The sequence below is a fragment of the Rana temporaria genome, chromosome 6 (assembly GCF_905171775.1).
Source record: "Rana temporaria chromosome 6, aRanTem1.1, whole genome shotgun sequence".
Classification (NCBI taxonomy): domain Eukaryota; kingdom Metazoa; phylum Chordata; class Amphibia; order Anura; family Ranidae; genus Rana; species Rana temporaria.
In genome coordinates, this window is record NC_053494.1 from 55,964,865 (window position 1) to 55,988,782 (window position 23,918).

At 46.3% G+C, this 23,918-nt stretch overlaps 1 protein-coding gene across 1 annotated transcript in view; it reads right to left on the reverse strand.

Annotated features, from left to right (window-relative positions):
- MOSMO (modulator of smoothened) overlaps nt 1–5,130 on the reverse strand; it is a 59,983-nt gene extending 54,853 nt beyond the window's left edge. The window contains exon 1 of the mRNA XM_040356840.1: nt 4,863–5,130. Within this exon, the coding sequence (XP_040212774.1) occupies nt 4,863–5,130 (268 nt within the window). The remainder of the gene's footprint in view (nt 1–4,862) is intronic.
- Between the last annotated feature and the right edge of the window lie 18,788 nt (nt 5,131–23,918).

The following is a 23,918-nucleotide window of genomic DNA, read 5'->3' on the forward strand; positions in this document are numbered from 1 at the left end:
CGCCCCATCCCGACGAGCTTGCGCGCAGAAGCGAACACATACATGAGCAGCGCCCGCATATGTAAACGGTGTTCAAACCACACATGTGAGGTATCACCGCGATTGGTAGAGCGAGAGCAATAATTCTAGCCCTAGACCTCCTCTGTAACTCAAAACATGCAACCTGTAGATTTTTTTAAACGTCGCCTATGGAGATTTTAAAGGGTAAAAGTTTGTCGGCATTCCACGAGCGGACGTAAATTTGAAGCGTGACATGTTGGGTATCAATTTACTCGGCGTAACATTATCTTTCATAATATTAAAAAAAATGGGGATAACTTTACTGTTGTCTTATTTTTTAATTTAAAAAAAGTGTAATTTTTTCCCAAAAAAGTGCACTTGTAAGACCGCTGCGCAAATACGTTGTGACAGAAAGTATTGCAACGATCGCCATTTTATTCTCTAGAGTGTTAGGATAAAAAATATATATAATGTTTGGGGGTTCCAATTAGAGGGAAGAAGATGGCAGTGAAAAATAGTGAAAAATTACATTAGAATTGCTGTTTAACTTGTAATGCTTAACTTGTAATACCAACGGCCACCACCAGATGGCGCCAGCTTACACATCTGGTGGTAATAACTTGTAATACCAACAGCTCACCACCAGATGGCTCCAGCTCACAAAAAAAAACAAAAAACCCTATTTCTAGTCGCCATGGCGACCTGGCGACCAGGATTTGTTGAGCCCTGCTTTAAAAGGCCCGGCTGTCATGCTAATCCATTATGTTCAATAATTTTTGAGCAACTGACCTGAAATAAGCATGTAGAGATCAAGAACACTGAATTCACAGTGTAAGGCTGCTCCACATATCTCGCTCATTAAAGCCTCCTTTACTTCCAGACACATATTGGTGTAAAGTCATGTGGTCACATGGTCCCCCTCCTCTGGAAAATATATATCTCTATTTATCATTTCCAGGATTCCCCTAGTCATTTACAAAATTAGCAGCCACTTTCAATATGGGGTTGCCTGCCAGCCAGCATACAGGACTTTCCCGGGAGCATACACAGCAGGGTAGCACCATAGGACCCTGGAAGCCAACGAGCCACCCTGGGTGGGTTCAGCAATCAAGGAACTGGGTAAAACTGCAGGAAGGGCAAACGTTAAGCCCCAGTTCACATCGCGGCGATTTGACATGTCAAAATCGTATGCGAAATTGCAGCCTATTGCCGGTGACTTGTCCTCAATGTTCCCCTATGGGGGAAGTTCCTTCACTGACTGCGCAGGCGCAAACTTCCCGACGGAAATCTCCGAACCTCGCCCGGCATCCAGGCTCATTCTTTAACATCCCCGTGGATTGGAGGATGTTAAAAAAAGAGCCAGGAGGCCGAGCGAGCGCAGCGAGGACGTGAGGCCGACTGGCCACTTTCCTCTAAGTTCACGTCGCCCTGCATGCCGGCGGCCGTTCAGGGATTTCCGTCAGCAAGTTTGCACCTGCGCAGTGCTTGAAGGAACTTTCCCGATAGCTGGAACCATCTCAGCGCATCAGTTCGCGCATTCGCTGGAACTTCCGTGATACCTGGAACCAGCACGGCAGATCACCGGCAATGGCCGAATCGGTGCAATGCCAACTTTGCAGCACCGATTTCTAAAAGTAGTTCCTGCACTACTTTTGGGGACTTCGGGGGCAATTTCAATAGACATCTGTGCACAAACCCGCACAGATGTCTGTCAAATCACCCCTGAACTCGCAATAAAACGCAGGTTTGAAATTCACAATTTCATCCCACCTCCAATGTGAGCGTAGGCTGGAATTGGACAAAAAGCAAAGTTCCGAGGTCAGCCACTAAATCATTAGCACTCAATATCTCTATAAGCAATGAACCCAGAGACAGTCAGGCATCTGGCATTTTCACAAGCTCAGCCAAGGCAACTTCTCAGCAGGGTTTTCCTTTTTAATAAATAAAGGCGTATTGTGGATTTCTCAACACCTCCAATTCCTCATGCGAGCGGAGGCCCATGCCAGGGATGTCTGCCCTCTACATAACCATTGACATTTGGGTGATCCAAGCCTGCGCACTTCTCTGTACACAAACACGTCCATTACCTGGATAAGGCATGCACAATGCAACTCCTCTCTCATGGCTACAACCAGCCAGGTGCAAATGACGGAATAGAACTAGCAATGAAAGTCTTACTCTGTAATATCGAAGTGCTAGGATAAAAAAAACTGAATGAGACACACCATGTAAATGAGAAGTTCAACACTTAACTGTCCAGTGGGCACCACTGCTATCAAACACTTCCAGTGTGTCAGATACCCATCTCCTGAAAGGCACTGCAGTTACCACCTTCTTGGCCACTACATCACCTGCAGGACACACCGCTTTCAGCCCTCAGCAACTGCGTCCTCATTGCACTTCTTATCACCATTACTCTCTGAATACCACCACTAATCTTTACACACCAACCTCGGCTCCCTGATCACCATCATCGCTCATTGCACTTCTTATCACCATTACACACCTAATACACCACATTACTGCTTGCACTACTCACTTCACCATCACGCTGAGGTCACCATCACTCTTTGACTCCTTATCACCATCGTTCTGAGATATCATCACCGCCTCTACTCTTTGCACACTATCGTCACCCCCCCTACACACCATCACCTGCTACGGGCTCAGGCGTGTTCACAACCCCAAATGCTGAGGCCGCCAGGAAGCGGATACTGCACAGCGCTAATGACAGGCAGTTAGACATTTACCGATCTCTGCAGCTGCGGAATCGGAAAACGTCTCACTGCCTGTGATTAGCACTGCGCAGTGTCAGCTTCCTGGCGGGATCGGGCACGTGGGGTTGCGAACACACCTGAGCTCATCTTTACTACTCTTTGCACATCACACACGTATCAAATCACTCCTCATCAACATTGCTCTCTGAACACCGGCATTCTCTTTGCCCCCCAATCATCACATTACTTCTTGCACATCACCATTGTTCGTTGCACTACTCTCTGCCCATCACCATCACACTCTGGCCTGCTTATGAGCAATTCCGCCTGCACATTGCCATTTTTCTCCGACCACTACCATTGCTCTCTGTGCACCTTCGTTGCCACCTGTGACCACCATCACTCTTTTATCACATCGTTCCTTGCGTGTCATGATTACATCTTATTATCACTGCTCTCTGAACACCACCACTACACTTCGCACACCATCTTTGCCCCCTACACACCACCAACACTCACATTACTTCTTGCACTTCACCATCGTTCTTTGACTCCTTATCACCATGCGCACCACCGTTCCTCATTCATCATCTTCGCTCTCATATCACATTGCTCCTATCACATCACACTCTGTACTCCTTATCACCAATTCTCCCTGCAAATCACCATGACTCTCTGAGCGCAACTACTCTTGGTACATCGCCATGACTCTCTGATCACGACTACTCTTGGTACGTCGCCATGACCCTCTGATCACGACTACTCTTGGTACATCGCCATGACTCTCTGATCACGACTACTCTTGGTACATCGCCATGACTCTCTGATCACGACTACTCTTGGTACATCGCCATGACTCTCTGATCACGACTACTCTTGGTACATCGCCATGACTCTCTGATCACGACTACTCTTGGTACATCGCCATGACTCTCTGATCACGACTACTCTTGGTACATCGCCATGACTCTCTGATCACGACTACTCTTGGTACATCGCCATGACTCTCTGATCACGACTACTCTTGGTACATCGCCATGACTCTCTGATCACGACTACTCTTGGTACGTCACCATGACCCTCTGATCACGACTACTCTTGGTACGTCGCCATGACCCTCTGATCACGACTACTCTTGGTACATCGCCATGACCCTCTGATCACGACTACTCTTGGTACATCGCCATGACTCTCTGAACACGGACTACTCTTGGTACGTCGCCATGACCCTCTGATCACGACTACTCTTGGTACGTCACCATGACCCTCTGATCACGACTACTCTTGGTACGTCGCCATGACCCTCTGATCACGACTACTCTTGGTACGTCGCCATGACTCTCTGATCACGACTACTCTTGGTACATCGCCATGACTCTCTGATCACGACTACTCTTGGTACATCGCCATGACTCTCTGATCACGACTACTCTTGGTACGTCACCATGACCCTCTGATCACGACTACTCTTGGTACGTCGCCATGACCCTCTGATCACGACTACTCTTGGTACATCGCCATGACCCTCTGATCACGACTACTCTTGGTACATCGCCATGACTCTCTGAACACGGACTACTCTTGGTACGTCGCCATGACCCTCTGATCACGACTACTCTTGGTACGTCACCATGACCCTCTGATCACGACTACTCTTGGTACGTCGCCATGACCCTCTGATCACGACTACTCTTGGTACGTCGCCATGACCCTCTGATCACGACTACTCTTGGTACATCGTCATGACACTCTGATCACAATCGCTGTTCGTGCATCACGATTGCCCCTTGCACTTCTTGTCACCATTGCTCTCTGAACACTATTCTCTTTGTGCACCACCATAACGTCTTGCACATCACCATTGCCCCTGGCATGCTTTATTATCATTGCTCCCCAAATACCACCACTACTCTTTGCCCCCTGCACATCACCATCGCTCTATGAACTCCACCACTACTCTTTGCCCCCTGCCCATCCCCATCACTCTGTGCCCACCATGTCTCTCTGTACATCACCTTCTCCCCAGGGCTCCACACTCTTTGTACATGACATTCCTCCACACACATCCCCATGTCTCGGATATGACAGCCCGCACACCCCGGCCAGTCTCCGCACACCCTGATGCCCCCGGTGCCCCCCGCTCACCCGCAGACTCGCCGGTGTTGATCCAGTCCGGGTTGGCGATGCTGGCGATGGCGAAGATATCGGCGGCCAGAAACAGACATCCTGAAATGATGGTCAGTTTATCCATATCTTTCCCCCCCCCCGCCGCTGTCCGCTCCCCTCTCACACGGAGGGGGGAGATCCCTCCGCATACAAGACAAACAACCCAGCGCTGAGGACCGGGCCGGACACTGCCCCGGAACTCTATCCCCCTTCTCAGGAGAGACCCCCGGAAGTAAACATGACTCATTTAGTCCTCCTCCTCCTCCACCCAACCTGGCTCTCCCGTCACCTTGTTACTACGGAAGCTGACAGCGACCATGCTCTGCCTAGCAACAAGGAGCGCCGTCTGGTGTTGCTGTGTGTTCCTCCAGCTGCTCAGTTTCAGTTCACACTTGTCTCTTCTCTCCTAGGTGTTGTGTGGCGGGGGTTCCAGTCCACCATCAGAGGACTGGAAACTGCTCTATGACAACTAGGATATGGTTTTGTACAAAACACGACCCAGGAAAATGGCAAACAAAAAGTTGAGGGGGTGGTCAAGATATATATATCTATCTATCTTAAAACCTTGGTTTGAGAGTAACTTGATTTGAGAGCGTTTTGCAGGACAAGTTACATTTTTTAATAAATTTTGACTTGATATACAAGTGATTTCTTGATATAAGAGTAGCGTCATATCACAACAGAGTATAAACTCCTGCTCCCACTAGTCCCAAATCCCTAACCCCGATCTTACTAGTCTCAAATCCCTAACCCTAACCCCGATCTTACTAGTCTCAAATCTCACTCCCACTAGTCCCAAATCCCTAACCCCGATCTTACTAGTCTCAAATCCCTATCCCTAACCCTAACCCCGATCTTACTAGTCTCAAATCCCTAACCCTAACCCCGATCTTACTAGTCTCAAATCCCTAACCCCAATCTTACTAGTCTCAAATCCCTAACCCCGATCTTACTAGTCTCAAATCTCACTCCCACTAGTCCCAAATCCCTAACCCCAATCTTACTAGTCTCAAATCCCTATCCCTAACCCTAACCCCGATCTTACTAGTCTCAAATCTCACTCCCACTAGTCCCAAATCCCTAACCCCGATCTTACTAGTCTCAAATCCCTAACCCTAACCCCGATCTTACTAGTCTCAAATCCCTAACCCTAACCCCGATTTTACTAGTCTCAAATCCCTAACCCTAACCCCGATCTTACTAGTCTCAAATCCCTAACCCTAACCCCGATCTTACTAGTCTCAAATCTCACTCCCACTAGTCCCAAATCCCTAACCCCGATCTTACTAGTCTCAAATCCCTAACCCTAACCCCGATTTTACTAGTCTCAAATCCCTAACCCTAACCCCGATCTTACTAGTCTCAAATCCCTAACCCTAACCCCGATCTTACTAGTCTCAAATCTCACTCCCACTAGTCCCAAATCCCTAACCCCGATCTTACTAGTCTCAAATCTCACTCCCACTAGTCCCAAATCCCTAACCCCGATCTTACTAGTCTCAAATCCCTATCCCTAACCCTAACCCCGATCTTACTAGTCTCAAATCTCACTCCCACTAGTCCCAAATCCCTAACCCCGATCTTACTAGTCTCAAATCTCACACCCACTAGTCCAAAAACCCCAACTCTAACCCTAATCCCGCTCCCACTAGTCCCAAATCCCTAATGCCACGTACACACGATCCGAATATTGTACGAAAAATGTCGTCTGAGGAAGAATCGTCCGATAATCGGATCGTTAGTACAGCGCTGGACGAGCCGATCATTTTAGTTCATCCGATATTATTTTATCGGACATGCACGTAAATTTTCCTCGTACGATACCAGATCGTACGATTGTCGTTTGGTCAGTACAGTTGTCGTCCGAAAATACTACACAAATACATTACAACACATGACATCACTTCCGTTTTTTTTTTCTGTCAAACGAGAAGTTTCGTGACTTTAGTAACCTATTCAATTTCTACTTGCGACTAGTAAACGAAAAAAGTCGGACGATCTGTCGTCCAATTTTGGGATCGTGTGTACGTGGCATAACCCTAACCCCGATTTTACTAGTCTCAAATCTCACTCCCACTAGTCCCAAAACCCCAACTATAACCCTAATTTTGTTCCCACTAGTCCCAAATGCCTAACCCTAATCCTGCTCCCACTAGTCCCAAATCTCTAACCCTAATCTCACTAGTCCCAAATCCCTAACCCTAATCCTGCTCCAACTAGTACCAAATCCCTAACCATAACCCTGATCTTACTAGTCTCAAATCTCACTCCCACTAGTCCCAAAACCCCAACTCTAAGGCCTCGTACACACGGCCGAGGAACTCGACGTGCCAAACACGTCGAGTTCCTCGGCGAGTTCAGCCCTGAAGCCGCCGAGGAGCTCGGCGGGCCGAGTTCTCCCATAGAACAACGAGAAAATAGAGAACATGTTCTCTATTTTCTCGACGAGTTCCTTGGCGGCTCCATCGGGCCGAAAGTGTACACACGACAGAGTTTCTCGGCAGAATCCGGCTCTGACCGAGTTTCTCGCTGAATTCTGCCGAGAAACTCTGTCGTGTGTACGAGGCCTCACCCTAATTTAGTTCCCAATAGTCCCAAATCCCTAACCCTAATCCTGCTCCCACTAGTCCCAAATCCCTAACCCTAATCCCGCTCCCACTAGTCCCAAAACCCCAGCTCTAAACCCTTATCCCACTCCTACTAGTCCCGAATCCCTAACCCTAACCCCACTAGTCCCAAATCCCTAACCCTAATCCCACTCGTCCCAAATCCCTAACCACAATCCCACTCCCACTAGTCCCAAATCCCCAACCTTAATCCCACTAGTCCCAAATCCCTAACCCTAATCTCACTCCCACTAGTCCCAAATCCCTAACCCTAATCCCGCTCCCACTAGTCCCAAATCCCTAACCCTAATCCCGCTCCCACTAGTCCCAAACCCCATGGTCAGTTTATCCATATCTCCCCCCCCCCCCCGCCGCTGTCCGCTCCGTGTGAGAGGGGGAGATCCCTTGGCATATAAAACAAACAACCCAGCGATGAGGACCGGGTCGGACACTGCCCCGGAACTCAATCCCCCTTCTCCGGAGAGACCCCCGGAAGTAAACATGACTCATTAGTCCTCCTCCTCCTCCTCCACCCAACCTGGCTCTCCCGTCACTTTGTTACTACGGAAGCTGACAGCGACCATGCTCTGCCTAGCAACAAAGAGCTATCTGTCTGCCTAGCAACAAGGAGCGCAGTCTGGTGTTGCTGTGTGTTCCTCCAGCTGCTCAGTTTCAGGTGTTGTGTGGTGGTGGTGGGGGGGTTGGGGGTTTCAGTCCACCATCAGAGGACTGGAAACTGCTCTATGACAACTAGGATATGGTTTTGTACAAAACACGACCCAGGAAAATGGCAAAAAAAAGTTGAGGGGGTGGTCAAGATATATATATCTATCTTAAAACCTTGGTTTGAGAGTAACTTGATTTGAGAACGTTTTGCAGGACAAGCTACATTTTTTAATACATTTTGACTTGATATACAAGTGATGTCTTTATATAAGAGTAGCGTCATATCACAACAGAGTATAAAAGAGAAGAGAATCGCCTCCAAGTGTAGCAATATGGTTACATTTAACCACCTCAATACCGGGCACTTACACCCCCTTCCTGCCCAAGCCATTTTTCAGCTTTCAGAGCTGTCACACTTTGAATGACAATTGGGCGGTCATGCTATTCTGTAACTATGTGAAGATTTGATAATTTTCTTCACACAAATGGAGCTTTCTTTTGGTGGTATTTAATCACTGCTGTTTTTTTTTATTTTCTACAAAAAAAATAAAAAGCGTAATTTTTGGGAAAAAACGTTTTTCTTTGTTTCTGTCAGTAAATTTTGTATACAAGTAATTTTTGCTCCTTCACTGATGTGCACTGATGAGGCGGCACTAAGGAGGCAGCATGATGGGCACTGAGGAGGCGGCACTTATATGCTGCACTTATGATCCCTGATAGGTGGCACTAATATGTGGCACTGATGGTCACTGATGGGCGACACTGATGGGTAGAGGTGCAACGGATCATCATTGATCCGTGATCCGAACGGGCCGCTGCATTCAGATCACCCACCTAGCTCTGTAGCGGCAGCCATCTTGGTACACCCAGCGGCGGCCTAGGTGAGATGTGGGGAGATGTGGACATTACAGGGGGGAAATGGGTACAGGGGGAGAATTGTGGATATTACAGTGCGAAGATGACATGGACATTACAGTGCGGAGATGACATGGACATTACAGTGCGGAGATGACATGGACATTACAGTGCGGAGATGACATGGATATTACAGTGCGGAGATGACATGGACATTACAGTAGGGTGACCAGACATCCCCAGTTTCAGGGGACAGTCCCCTGATTAAGGACACTGTCCCCGGACCAAGTCTGTCCCTGTTTTTGTCCCCAGATTGGATTTAATAGGGGGCAGGGGCAATTTCAAAGACAATCAGTGCAGAATTAAAATAAAAAAATTAGAATTACACACCCCGCTCCGCCGTGCCTACTAGCATAGGGGGATTGTATTTTTCCCATTATCTGTGCCCCTTTCTGATGATCATGTGCTCGTCGGAGCAGAGGGAATATTTCTTCAGTTTCGGGCACATGCCCATTCAGCTCCGCTCGCATGTTCTTCTGCCTTGGCTCAAATCCTGGCCAGTCAACTGGCTATCTCCTTGCCTTCCCTGGTGGAGTGATCTTCCTCCGCTCCCCATCCAGTAGTAGCCGGGGCCCGAAGAGTAAGACTTGAGAGGCTGTAAGGCGGGCGGCGACGGGCAGAGAGTCACTCTGCCATTACTAGTAAAGAAAAAATATGTCCCCTGATTTCATTTTAAAAGTCTGGTCACCTTACATTACAGTGCGGAGATGACATGGATATTACAGTGCGGAGATGACATGGATATTACAGTGCGGAGATGACATGGACATTACAGTGGGGGAGATGACGTGGATATTACAGTGGGGAGTCTATTGCCTTGTTTCCACTGAACGGAACGGTTCGGGTCAGTATGTTTGGAACGGTTTAGAATGGACCGGTCTATTCTCATGAGTGTTTCCACTGCAAATCGGAACGTCGGGACCATACAGGATTTAGAAAAAATGCCTAGTGCGTCCACCAATCAGTGAGATGTATTTGTAGGTCCGCCCTAATGGAACCGTTCCATTTCTATGGCCCCACATCTGAAGCAGGACCCAGAATGGTACGGTACGGTTCGCTTTCATGGCACGCTTTCATAATGGAAACACCCAAAATAGCGTACCGAACCGTACCGAACCGATCCGCTCAGTGGAAACGAGGCATATGTGGACAGCTTTACCCCAGATGCCTGCATACTTAGATGGGCCTCTTTTAATCATCAACCGTGTAAATTGCTAAGAGCCTTTTCACACAGAGGTGCTTTAAAAAGCCTTAAAGCTCCTTAGCGCTATTACTGCATTTTAAAATTGGTGCACAGTGCTGGCGTTTTAATGGTAACAACCTCACCTCCCTACATAACTTCCTGTGAACTTCCTTGTATCTTGTGGAGGTGAGAGAGGGTACAGAGAGATGATGGAATTTCTCTTATCGTTCCTGGACGGACACAGCTCCTTAAATCTTGACAAGTGGGGTTATGTTCCGTTTTTACAGGAGAGGACTAGGCAGAAACATGTTAAATAGTTAAATACATGTTACATTAACAGAGTTGAACAGCCCCGCCCAGGGGGCCGGTCCCTCCAGACATAACCCTCCTCACTGTAACATGCAGCCTCAGTTTCGTTCTGCCTAGCAAGGAGAAGGACGTATGGCTCCCTTTGGGCCCAGCGCCCTGAGGAGAAATTTTATTTTACTTTTTCTTGAAGAATCTTCTTTCAACTGTCGGCTGAGAGACAGGCTGGATAATATAGATCCTTGTAGTCTACTCAGTCCGACCAGCAAGCGTGGACACACCTTTGCAAGGAGGCTGAGTCTGCCACGCCATACCCAATGACTCCTGGGGGGGCCGGTGAGCTTTGCTCCGAGGTCCACATATGACTGGGCTGTGGTGTTGTCTCACTCACAGTGGACTGGGCCAACAGCTACCTCCATTTCGGTTGTAGTTCTGTCAGGAATGCGTCAGCGAGTCCTCGCTTGTACAGGTAAGTACAGTCCCTCCTGCTTCGGTGGGTTGCTGCATTGCTAACATTGCATTGTCCTACTATTTTAGGCGTTTAGGCTATGCTTCTCCTTGTGGTCGACCGATCTGGTTTTACTGATATATTTCCCACCCCTCGTTTTTTGACACTGCTTGGGGACGTCCCACTTGTCAAGATTTAAGGAGCTGTGTTCGTCCATGGACAATAAGAGAAAATAGGATTTTTTGTACTCAGCGTAAAATCCTTTCCTCTGAAGTCCATGGACGGACACAGCTCCCACCCCTCCTTTTTAGGTTTGTACTGCTTGTTACTAACTGAGGCTGCATGCTACAGTGAGGAGGGTTATGTCTGGAGGGACCGCCCCCTGGGCGGGGCTGTTCAACTCTGTTAATGTAACATGTATTTAACTATTTAACATGTTTCTGCCTAGTCCTCTCCTGTAAACAGGGAACAGAACCCCACTTGTCAAGATTTAAGGAGCTGTGTCCGTCCATGGACTTCAGAGAAAGGGATTTTACGGTGAGTACAAAAAATCCTATTTTCTAGAGCTTAGGTTGTTTATGCTACTCTATTGGGAGAATATCCATCAACAGAGGCAGCAACGTCGCTATTGGGTGCATCCCATCCTCCAAGCACACACCTCAAGCAGATAATTTGCATTGCTATATGAGTGCACCCTGACAAGTTCATAAATTACACTCGGATGAGCATTGCAACGTAAATTTCTATATCCCAATTCCTAATCCCACTAGTCTCAACCCTAACCCTAATCCTGGTTCCACTAGTCTCAAATCCCTAACCCCGCTCTCACTAGTCCCAAATCTCATTCCCACTAGTCCCAAAACCCCAACTCTAACCCTAATCCTGCTCCCACTAGTCCCAAATCCCTAACCCTAACCCCGATTTTACTAGTCTCAAATCTCACTCCCACTAATCCCAAAACCCCAACTCTAACCCTAATTTTGTTCCCACTAGTCCCAAATCCCTAACCCTAATCCTGCTCCCACTAGTCCAAAATCCCTAACCCTCATCCCACTAGTCCCAAATCCCTAACCCTAATCTCACTCCCGCTAGTCCCAAATCCCTAACCCGAATCCCGCTTCCACCAGTCCCAAAACCCCAACTTTAAACCCTTATCCCACTCCTACTAGTGCCGAATCCCTAACCCCACTAGTCCCAAATCCCTAACCCTAATCCCACTCGTCCCAAATCCCTAATCACAATCCCACTCCCACTAGTCCCAAATCCCTAACCTCACTCCCACTAGTCCCAAATCCCTAATCCTAATCTCACTCCCACTAGTCCCAAATCCCTAACCCTAATCCCACTCCCACTAGTCCCGAATCCCAAACCCTAACCCTGCTCCCACTAGTCCCTAACCCTAATCCCACTCCCACTAGTCCCAAATCCCTAACCCCAATCCCACTCCCACTAGTCCCAAATCCCTAACCCTAATGCCACTCCCACTAGTCCCAAATCCCTAACCCTAATCCCACTCCCACTAGTCTCAAAACCCCAACTCTTAACTCTAATCCCACGCCCACTAGTCCCAAATCCCAAACCCTAATACCACTCCCACTAGTCCCATATTCCTAACCCCAATCCCACTCCCACTAGTCCCAAATCCCTAACCCCACTCTCACTAGTCCCAAATCCCTAATTCCACTAGTCCAAAATCCCTATTCCGAATCTTGCTCCCACTAGTCCCAAAACCCAAACTCTTAACCTTAATCCCACTCCCACTAGTCCCAAATCCCTAGCCTTTTCACACAGAGGTGCTTAAAAAAGCCTTAAAACTTTAGTCTTAAGCCTCGTACACACGGTCGGACATCAAACAAACTTTCCCTTGTATTTTTGTCCGAAGGGAGTTGTCCGGTCACACCCATAGCATACACACGCTCTGACTTTTCTGCAAACTTTTCTAAAACTTTCCCAACATCACATGTTTTTTCTGCTCTTTTCTGCTCTTTTCCGCCACCCTTTGGTTAACTTCTGCTATTGTTGGTTGATTTTAACATTAACATGGTTCTGAGCATGCGTATTTGCACTTTGTACAAAAGTCCGATGGCTTGCTGTACACACACGGTCGGACTAGGCACCATCAGACTTTTGTTGCCGAAAAGTTTGTCCGTTTGCAGACCAAACTTTTTGTCCGATGAAACCCGAAAAAGTTGGTCCGATGGAGCGTGTACACGGTCGGACTAATTTGAAAACTTGCTGATTTTGAAGTTTGTTGGCAAAAAGTCTGACCGCGTGTATGGGCCTTTAGCCTTAAAACTAGTCCCAAATCCCTAACCCTTAACCCTAATCCCACTCAAACTAGTCCCAAATCCCAAACCATAACCCTAATCCCACTCCCACTAGTCCCAAATCCTTAACCCTAATCCCACTCCCACTAGTCCCAAAGTCCTAACCCCTATTCTATAGTCAATATTCATATTTTTGTAATAATGTTATAATTATTAATGTTACATAGATAAAAGACAAAAAACACTAATATTTTATTATGTTTATTATATGACACATAATCAACAAATATATATATATATATTTTTTTTTCAAAGTATGTTCTCAACACAAAATAAGGTACTCCGAACATAATTTGACAGTAAATTTACTAACTTGGTTCAATGCCATGTACAAACCATGTAATAATGAATTATACAAAACACTTTCTAAAAGAAGGTAAGAATCATATTATAAAAGTTTCATAAAAATGGTCACATCAATATGACCGTCTTTAAAGTTTAATCGTATATGAGAATACTAACGTTGTTAAACAAAAACAACTACTTACAAATATTACCACAGAGCTTAAAGGGGTTGTAAAGCAATTTTTTCCCCCTAAATAGCTTCCTTTACCTTAGTGCAGTCCTCCTTCACTTACCTCATCCATCGATTTTGCTTTTAAATGTCCTTATTTCTTCTGAGAAATCATCACTTCCTGTTTTTCTGTCTGTAACTACACACCGTAATGCAAGGCTTTTTCCCTGGTGTGGAGAAAGCCTCTTGAGGGGGGAGGGGGTGAGCAAGAGTGTCAGGACACTCTCTACTTTGCAGATAGAGAAAGGAGCTGTGTGTTAAGTGGGCGTCCTGACACTCCTGCTCGCCCCCTCCTCCCTCAAGAGGCTTTCTCCACACCAGGGAGAAAGCCTTGCATTACGGTGTGTAGTTACAGACAGAAGAACAGGAAGTGAGGATTTCTCAGAAGAAATAAGGACATTTAAAAGCAAAATCGAAGGATGAGGTAAATGAAGGAGGACTGCACTAAGGTAAAGGAAGCTATTTAGGGAAACATTTTTTTACCTTTACAACCCCTTTATCACAGTATCTTAGAATTGAAGAAATTGTTGGTTTTAATTGTGGATTTGGGAAAGGGTTATATCATATCACCTTGCCAACTAAGTTCACCATCAGGGCTCATAAAATAGTCAGCCAATTGATCCCTTATTGTGAAACCAACTGTTGGACCACGAACGTAAACAAAATCAGCTGGTTCTAAATTGTGTGCCAATGTGTCCCCAAAATTCACGCTGTCTCTCTCCCATACCAGATTATGTAGCACGCATGCTGCTTTTATTACTTCACTCGCATTTTCTATCTTCAGATTTAATGGTTTGTGTTTAAATTTGCCATTTGTTGGCAAGTTTTCCAAAAGCACATTCGACTAGCCTGTGAGTATGGCTTCTTTAGGTGTTCGTTAATAGCGAATGTCTCATCAGCCACGAAAACAAAAGTCATATCTGGATTTTTTGTACCAGGTAGTGGTTTGTTCTCAGGTAAATCTAGGTTATTTGGAGCTAGCCGCTTTCCAAATGTGAAATTCTGGAAGACAGTTGAGTCTGCACAACTTCCAAATACTCCTATGTCGACAAAGAGGAATTTGTAGTCTGCATCTACAACACCCATTTTTGTAATTGAAATATCTGCTTCCACTATGGCAGGGTTTTATAACCCTAATGTGTTTGCCATCAATGGCTCCCAGGCAGTTAGGAAAGTTTGTTTTATTCCAGAAATGCTTGGCTGCATCTTACCACGTCTCTTTGTTTGGAATGGAATTGGCAAGAGTTCCTTCTTTAGATTCCAGATAGCATCACACGTTAGCTTCACAATCTCACTTATAGTCGATATTCCTGTGCGAAATTCATATTGTAGTGATGTGTAGCTATTTCCTGTGCAAGATATCTGTAAATAAAAAGAAGAAATCATTTCCTATCTTTTGGTGGAACAACTGAAAAAACGTTGGAAGACTTTGAAGGACAATTTTAGGAGGGAGTTGAAGAGGCAGAGGAAATCAAAGAGTGGGTCCAGTGCCAAGAAAGTCAGAATGTACTGCCACTATTATGAGCTGGAATTTCTAAAGCCAGTGATAGAGTTGAGGGAGTAGGTATAAAAACTTGTAGAGCTTTAATTTATAATTAATAAGGATTATATCTTATATTTATATATATTTTTTTATATATTTCTTTTTTTAGGACTGAAAGTAATATAGACTCAGAAACAGAGGAGGAGCAGGAAGGCAATCGAATCGATTCAGCCTCCTGTGCTTCTTGTGACAGCTTTACTGCTCCAAGTATCTTTTCAGGGTACCTCCTGAACATTAGTACCCTTTTGGTCCTCTTGGCCATTGTTTATGCACAAACGCTGCACCTCATCTCTGCCTCTTCCTTACAGCTTTCTAGCTGCTCTTGTCCATCATGGACTCAGTACAGCTTCCTTGTTGCTTCTGTCCCTCATGGACTCTCTCTCAGGCTCGCCCTCTGCTCTGTCCAGTGAGGCCCGGAGTGACAGGGACAAAAGGAGGAATAACGGAGGGCTGGGCATGACTAGTGTGGAGGAGGGCAACGAGGGGTTAAGGTGAAGGAGGTGCTCTCAGGGGAGTGGCTGTAGGATGAGTTCTCTGAAGGGGGAGGAGCAGTATATATATTGAGGCGGGGTGGCCCACGTGCACAGTACGGGAGGATTAGACACAGGGAGGCAGGTTTTCCCACCCACCCTCCCTTGTTTTGTTTGATGTTGGGTGTTGTGCGTCTGTTTTCTTTTCTTTCAGGTCGGTGGAAGGGTTTTCACGACAGCAGTGGCGGTGTCCTTGGTCTTTGATGGTGACAGTTAACTGATGGAATGGAAATGGTTGGGGGGGGCTCATCGGTGGGATGGGCCTCTTATGGGGTTATTGCAGTGGAACAGTGTCCGCTGTAATATGGTTACGGTGCACTGCGGGTTAAAAAGGGGTGTCTCCGAGCTGGAGCTGGCTGGAGGCCTGGTATAGTAATGGTACCGCAGTGTGGTGGTGAAGGAAAGGGTTAATGGGGGTTTACTATCGAAGATCAATTGGGACTGGTGTTAATAATAATAAAGTGTTTGGTAAAATATTGTTAATATTAAAGTTGGAATTGTTGGAAATTCTTATTATCTAAAATTTGGTAAAATATTTAATTTTGGTTATAAAAATACAAATGGCTGTTGTGGCCAATTTTACTCCAATTTACTGTGTCGATCTCGTTACTGGGTCAAGAGGGGTGGTAAATAGGGGTAAAAGGGGAAGGTTACAATGGGGGGGTTAAGGGAAGGTTGCACTATTGGAACTACACTAGTCATGACCTGGACACCATGATGCACACCAGCACCCGTGTCTCTCTTACAGACACCGACCCGTTCAAGAGAGTGGGACCCTGAGCTCTAACTCTAGCTCTCACACTTGGGCCATTAGTGTGCTCGCTACCTAGAAAAAGTGGTGTAAACCACTATTTTACGAAGTGGCACATGGTCAGCCTGCTACAGTGCCTTGAAAAAGCATTCATACCCCTTGACATTTCCCACATTTTTTCATGTTACAAAAACTTTAATGTATTTTATTGTGAATTTATGTGATAGACCAACACAAAGTGGCACATAATTGTGAAGTGGAAGGAAAATTAGAAATGGTTTTCAATATTTTTTACAAATCAATATCTGAAAAGTGTGGCGTGCATTTGTATTCAGCCCCCCAGAGACCCCTTTCAAACTGAAGTGCCGCTAAAACTGCATGAAGGCTGAAACTGGTGTAATCGATGACCCTTTCCTGACTGCCTTGTACATGTGAGAGAGCCTCTAGGCCAGAAGTAGGCAACCAGTAGCCCTCCAGCTGTTGTGGAACTACATTTCCCATGAGGCATAGCAAGGCTGGCAGTTACAATTACTCCCAGAGGCCCGATAGGACTTGTAGTTCTGCAACAGCTGGAGTGCTCCAGGTTGCTGATCCCTGCTCTAAGCCCTGGGTACTGATGTTGGTTCTTAACTGGAATGGATTGAAGAAGAAAGCAAAGCTCAGTACAGGGGCCAACATTAGCTGCTGCTTCAAAAAGCCAAACACTCCCTGTTGTTTTGGTCCCCATTCCACCTTTGTGTGGCCCCCTATCTAGTCTACCCTGTGTTACCTTTGGTTCAAGGCAAAGTAGTATGCATAGTGGGTGATGAAACATCAATGATATCACCCAACCCTAGAACATTTCTCACTTCAGCCATGCACTTCCACTTTTTCTCAAGGTTGAGGAGCACGCCTTGCCTGGAGACTATGCTTCCCAGAAGCACTTGAATAAATTACACTTCTTGGATTTCGGGTTTAGCCCATACTGGTGCAGCAATGCAAGCTCAGCATCTATGTAGGCAATACATTCCTTGAAATTGGCAGAGAATACCATTATGGGTTGGGCAAGTTTTAGCCCTCCAGCTCTTGTGTGACTACATGTACCATGGCAAATTGCAAGGCACTGACACCCACAAGCATTAGTCCCATAGGTGAAGTACTTCCACAACAGCTGGAGGGTCGAAGTTTTCCTACCCCGATCTATATAAGTCAGGTTACTGGAACTGACACAACTCCATGGGCAGTTGCGGCTGGTGCTCAATTTTTTTTGGGGGGAGGGGCACCAGATCACACCCGCCCTATGTGAATGAGTAGGGGTACTCCTACCCATTCACCAAAAAAGTGTCACAGAGACAATTCCTTTTGCGCAAACAAACAAAAAAAACCATTAATTGCCACACTGTGCCTAATAAACGCAGCCACTTTGCCCATCAAACGCCGCCAGTTTGCCCCCTCAAATGCAGCCAGTTTCCCCCCAAATACAGCCAGTTTCCCCCCAAATGCAGCCAGTTTGTCCCCAAATACAGCCAGTCTGTCCCCAAATGCAGCCAGTTTGTCCCCAAATACAGCCAGTTTCCACCTAAATAAAGCCAGTTTCCACCTAAATACAGCCAGTTTCCCCCCAAATGCAGCCAGTTTGTCCCCAAACACAGCCAGTGTGTCCCCAAATGCAGCCAGTTTGTCCCCCAATACAGCCAGTTTGTCCCCAATACAGCCAGTTTGTCCCCAAATGCAGCCAGTTTGTCCCCAAATACAGCCAGCTAGTCCTCAAATACAGGCAGTTTCCCCCCCCCCCCCTAATGCATCCAGTTAGTCCTCAAATACAGGCAGTTTACCTTCCTCGGGTCAGCGCCGTCCTCCTCCACGCTCCCTCGATGTCTTCTCCCATCCTCGATGTCGCTTCAGCCAATCAGGTGACCGGTAACCAGACCCGGTGCACCTGATTGGCTGAAAGGCGGGTCAGTGTTAGGGAAGCAATTCCCTAACACAGCATTGTTTAAACAGGAAACGCACAGCCGTGCGCCCTCTTTTTAACCATTTGGAAGCCGATTAGAGCCTCTGACTCTAATCAGGCACTTTTAAAACACACCCACTGCTGTTATTCAGATGGCCCAATGCTCAACAGGGGGCTGGACACCTGAATAGTGGACGGCAGCGGCGACAATATATATATTAATGCAATGCATGAATAAATCTATTGTTGAGTGACGGGTGCAGGAGAGAGGGGGCGGCGCTCCTGCGCCCACTATGGACGCACCGCCACTGTCCATGGGGGTAATAAAAAGTCTGTGCTTTATGCCTTGGCAACAGGTATCTTCCAATAACCACTGGAGAGATCAATATACAAATATTAAATGTCCTAGGGTGGCAAGGGATTCATCAATCCAAGAAAGAGGTTAAGTGTCCCTTGTGACACCTATCCTTCAGGCATTCAAGCACATATAGTACACGCAAAAATGAAGGGCGCCATTCTTCTTCCATATTAAGATGATTGCAATGGGCTCTTAGGCCCCATACACACGATAGAATTTATCCGCGAATACGGTCCAGCGGACCGTTTCCGCGGATAAATCCTCTCGAGGATTTCGGCGGATTTTCATGCGATGGAGTGTACACACCATCGCATTGAAATCCGCGCCGAAATCCTCTGGAGATGACGTGTCGCGCCGTCGCCGCGATTATGACACGGCGACGTGCGCGACGCTGTCATATAAGGAATTCCACGCATGCGTCGAATCATTACGACGCATGCGGGGGATCCCTTCGGACGGATGGATCCGGTGAGTCTATACAGACCAGCGGATCCATCCGTTGGGATGGACTCCAGCAGATGGATTTGTTCTGCATGTCAGCGAATATTCGATCTGCTGGAATCCATCCCAGGGGAGAAATATCCGCGGAAACAGATCCGCTGGCGTGTACACACCATAGGATCTATCCGCTGAAACCCATTTGCTCGGATTTATCCGCGGATGGATTCTATGGTGTGTACGGGGCCTTACTCTCATCAATTGCCATTCTTGCATCCTGTGTTTCAGCATCTGCTTGACATCTTTGTAGAAAAAGGGAGGTATGCTTCTGCACCTCTTCCAGTTAGGGGCATTCTCTCTGTGAGTAGTGTATTCAATAAAATTGTTATAGCCCATGTCATGGTCTCCCTATGAAAACACCTCTGACCAGGGCCGGACTGGCCTACCGGGATACCGGGACAATTCCCGGTAGGCCGCCTAGACTCAGTGCCCTGGGGCCGCCTTTGCGTGGCTGTCAGTTAAAAGAGCAGCGGGGGGCCGCAGCCGTGGTCGCCATCGCCGCCGCACTTTCCAACTATGCAATGCTTTCCGGGGCTGTCGGTAAAAAAAGCAGCAGCGGGCCACAGCAGCGGCCGTCATTCCCGCTGCACTTTCCAGCTATGCAATGCCTTGCCTTCTAATCTGATCCGGCACCTGCTTTTTTTTATTTCCCCTTGCATCGGCCTGTGCGGCTCCAGTACCGCCCACTAGTCTCAGTCTGCAGAATCACGATTGAGGGCACAGGAGAATTGAATGGGGTCAGCCGCCCTGGGAGCAGAACAATTAAGGTGAACATATTGCAAGCTGTATAATAAATCTCTCTCTCTCACCATTGCACGGTGCACCCCCCTCCCCTCTCTCTGTCACCTTTGCTGCCCCTGCAATTTAATTGTAATCTGTATAATAATAATCTCTCTCACCATTTCATGGATGATGCCCCCCCTCTCTGTCACCTTTGCTTGCTGCCCCTGCAAATTGTAATCTGTATAATAATCTCTCTCTCTCATTGCACTGATGGACTGCATTTGGTGGGCTGATTTGGGTGGGCTCTGCACAGGTGGGCATTGCACTGGTGGGCTGCATTTGGTGGGAATTGCATTGGTGGGCACTGCACAGATGGGCTGCATTTGGTGGGCATTGCACTGGTAGGCTGCATTTGGTGGGCAGTGCACTGGTAGGCTGCATTTGGTGGGCAGTGCACTGGTAGGCTGCATTTGGTGGGCATTGCACTGGTGTGCACTGATCAGGTGGGTTGCATTTGGTGGGCATTGCACTGGTGGTCTGCATTTGGTGGGCACTGCACATGTGGGCTGCATTTGGTGGGCACTGCACATGTGGGCTGCATTTGGTGGACTTTGCACTGGTGGGCTACATTTGGTTGGCATTGCACAGGTGGGCTGCATCTGGTGGGCATTGCACAGGTGGGCTGCTTTTGGTGGGCACTGATAAGCTGCATTTGATGGGCACTGGTGAGGCTGCATTTAAAGGGCACTGGTGAGGCTGCATTTTATGGGCACTGGTGAGGCTGCATTGATCTCTTGCATCTCAAAGAAGGTCAGCATCAGTGCCGCCAAGCCAGTCTGAGGGGGGTCAGTGATGTAAGGGGGAGTGAATACCGTGATGTAAGGGGGCTCTAATATAAAGGATCCCCCCTTAAAAGTGGTCTCTGGTCACCAGAGCCGCCCCCCCCCCTCACATTCACAGAGTCTCTGGGGGTTCCCCTTGATGATTGCTACACTTTTAACTGGAATTTTCTCTTATATATCCCTAGCCCTGTGTGCTTTCATATCTGTCCTATCTATATATAATACACTCTTCAAATGTGCTTTAAAATGTATGGTTTTCCCTTTTATGAACAAGAAAATAATGACGTTATGCTGTTGGGCTGGTATAATAATGTTATGGGGCTGGTATCATTTTTTTTCCAGGGCTGGTTTTTATTCCCAGTCTGGCCCTGTTTAGCACCATCCATCTTTCCCTCAACTCTGACCAGTTTCCCAGTTCCGACTGCTGAAAAACTACCCCACAGAATGATGCTGCCACCACCATGTTTCACTGTGGGGATGGTGTTCTTTGGGTGATGTGATGTGTTGGGCTTACACCAGACATAGCATTTTCTCTGATGGCCAAAAAGTTAAATTTTAGTCTCATCAGACCAGAGCACCTTCCTCCATGCATTTTGGGAGTTTCCCACATGCCTTTTCGCAAACTCAAAATGTGCGATTTTGTTTTTTACTGAAAGTAATGGCTTTCTACTGGCCACTCTGCGATAAAGCCCAACTCTATGGGGCATACGGCTTATTGTCGTCCTATGTACATACAGATACTCCAGTCTCTCATGTGGAACTCTGCAGCTCCTCCAGAGTTACCTTAGGTCTCTGTGTTGCCTCTCTGATTAATGCCCTCCTTGCCCGGTCCGTGAGTTTTGATGTGCGGCTGTATCTTGGCAGGTTTGCTGCTGTGCCATGTTCTTTCTATTTGGTTATGATAGATTTGATGGTGCTCCTAGCGAATCATCAAAGATTTGGATATTTTTTTAATAACCTAACCCTGACTTGTACTTCTCAACAACATTGTCCCTTACTTGTTTGGAGAGTTCCTTGGCAGTGTTTGGTTAGTGGTGCCTCTTTTTCAGGTGTTGCAGCCTCTGTGGCCTTTCAAAAAGGTGTGTATATGTAATGACAGATCATGTGACACTTAGATTGCACACAGGTGGACATCATTTCAACATTTTTAATAGTCGTAATTTTTTTTTACATTCACAGATGAGGCAACAAGCTCAATGCGGGAATTACCACTAAATCAAACAAATAATCATTCGGTATTTAACGCAAAATTCTTTTACCGCATGCGTTATTTTACCACATTTTATTTGCAGTTTTTTAACGCTTAGTGAATTGACCCCAAACGATTACTAGGGATTAAATGTATTGAAATTTGTGCCAGTAATAAACAAAACTTCACTAACCCAAAAAAATTACACATTTAATTATGCTATATTACATTTTTATTGTATTTTACGATACAACAATTTTTTTTAAAGTTAAACGCTCTATTGATGGTAGTAAATGCATGAGCAGCCTATTCAGGGAATATGGTTCCCCCTAGTGGTGTTATACCATGTCTGAAATAAGCACATACGTACAAAAAAATAATCTTAAAATATAACCAAAGCTGGAAAAACAATACTACAGCTGTCTGACGTGATTTTTTATTTTTTTTTAACTCATGCAAATTTAATAACGCATCACATGCACAAGAAAACTCTAATAACACAGTATCTCCATGACAAAGTTAAACCATAAACATATTCGAAATCACCAATGTGAAAAAAAATAAACAAAGCCAGGTTATAATAAATAGTGGTAAAAATAATTATCTATTGACCAAAGCAGTGAGTGCAAACAAGATAAATTGAAATAAAACAAACTCTGGGAAAAACAACATTTTCTGGTGAGCTTTTGTGGCCATGTCCGGGAACACTTCATTACAATGATATGATTTTTTTTTTATTTATTTTTTATCAAAAACAGTCATCTTACAGATCAAACAAAAATGACATTACAGGAAACTAAGGACAATGAAAATTACTTGACTAGAAATTATTTACAGACAGAATAATGTGATTACAGTTTTTGTTCAAATACATTTGCAACCTCTCGTAGGGTCAATGAACAGAATTGGAGGACTGCTCACGAGCCACTAGAAAGACCAAAACGTGAATTAACCTATGGGAAGAGAGTGAGTGAGTGAGAGACTTGTAAAGCACAACACATGCGAACTGAATCGCCTCTGGGCGCTGTATCCATTTCATGGGTAAGGAACCCCTTGACCTCAGAATTGATGGGTTTTAATCTTTCTCCTAAAGGCCAAGTGGTCCGACTCCAGTCGGATGGTGGTTGGTAGTGCATTCCACAGGCAAGGTCCTTGGACTGCAAATCTTCGATCTCCTTTGGACTTGTATCTGGCTTTGGGTATCTGGAGGAGGTTTAGATTGGTGGATCTCAGAATGCGATTGGGGTTATGGGCTTTTATTTTTTCGCATAGATATTGAGGGGCGTTGCCTTAAATACACTTATGTATTAGGCAGAGTGCCTTGAAAGTGATTCTGTCTTTTACTGGCAACCAATGAAGGGATCTCAGTGAAGGTGAGATTGATTCCCATGGTTTTTTCCCAGTCACTAGTCGAGCGGCCGTATTTTGAACGACTTGCAGACGAGTGATTTGGTATTTGGGGAGTCCTAGATAGAGGGCATTTGCGTAGTCTTGTCTGGAATTGATGATTGTTCCCACCACGACTGCAATGTCTTCTTTCGGGATAAAGGGGGTGAGTCTGTGTAGTAGGCGTAGCAGATGGTGGGATCCGCTGACTACTGACCCTATTTGTGCATCCATTGTCATGTAGGTATCGAAAATGACTCCGAGACTTTTGACTTTGGTGCTAGGGGTGATAGTTTTACCTAGAATGGGCGGGGGAG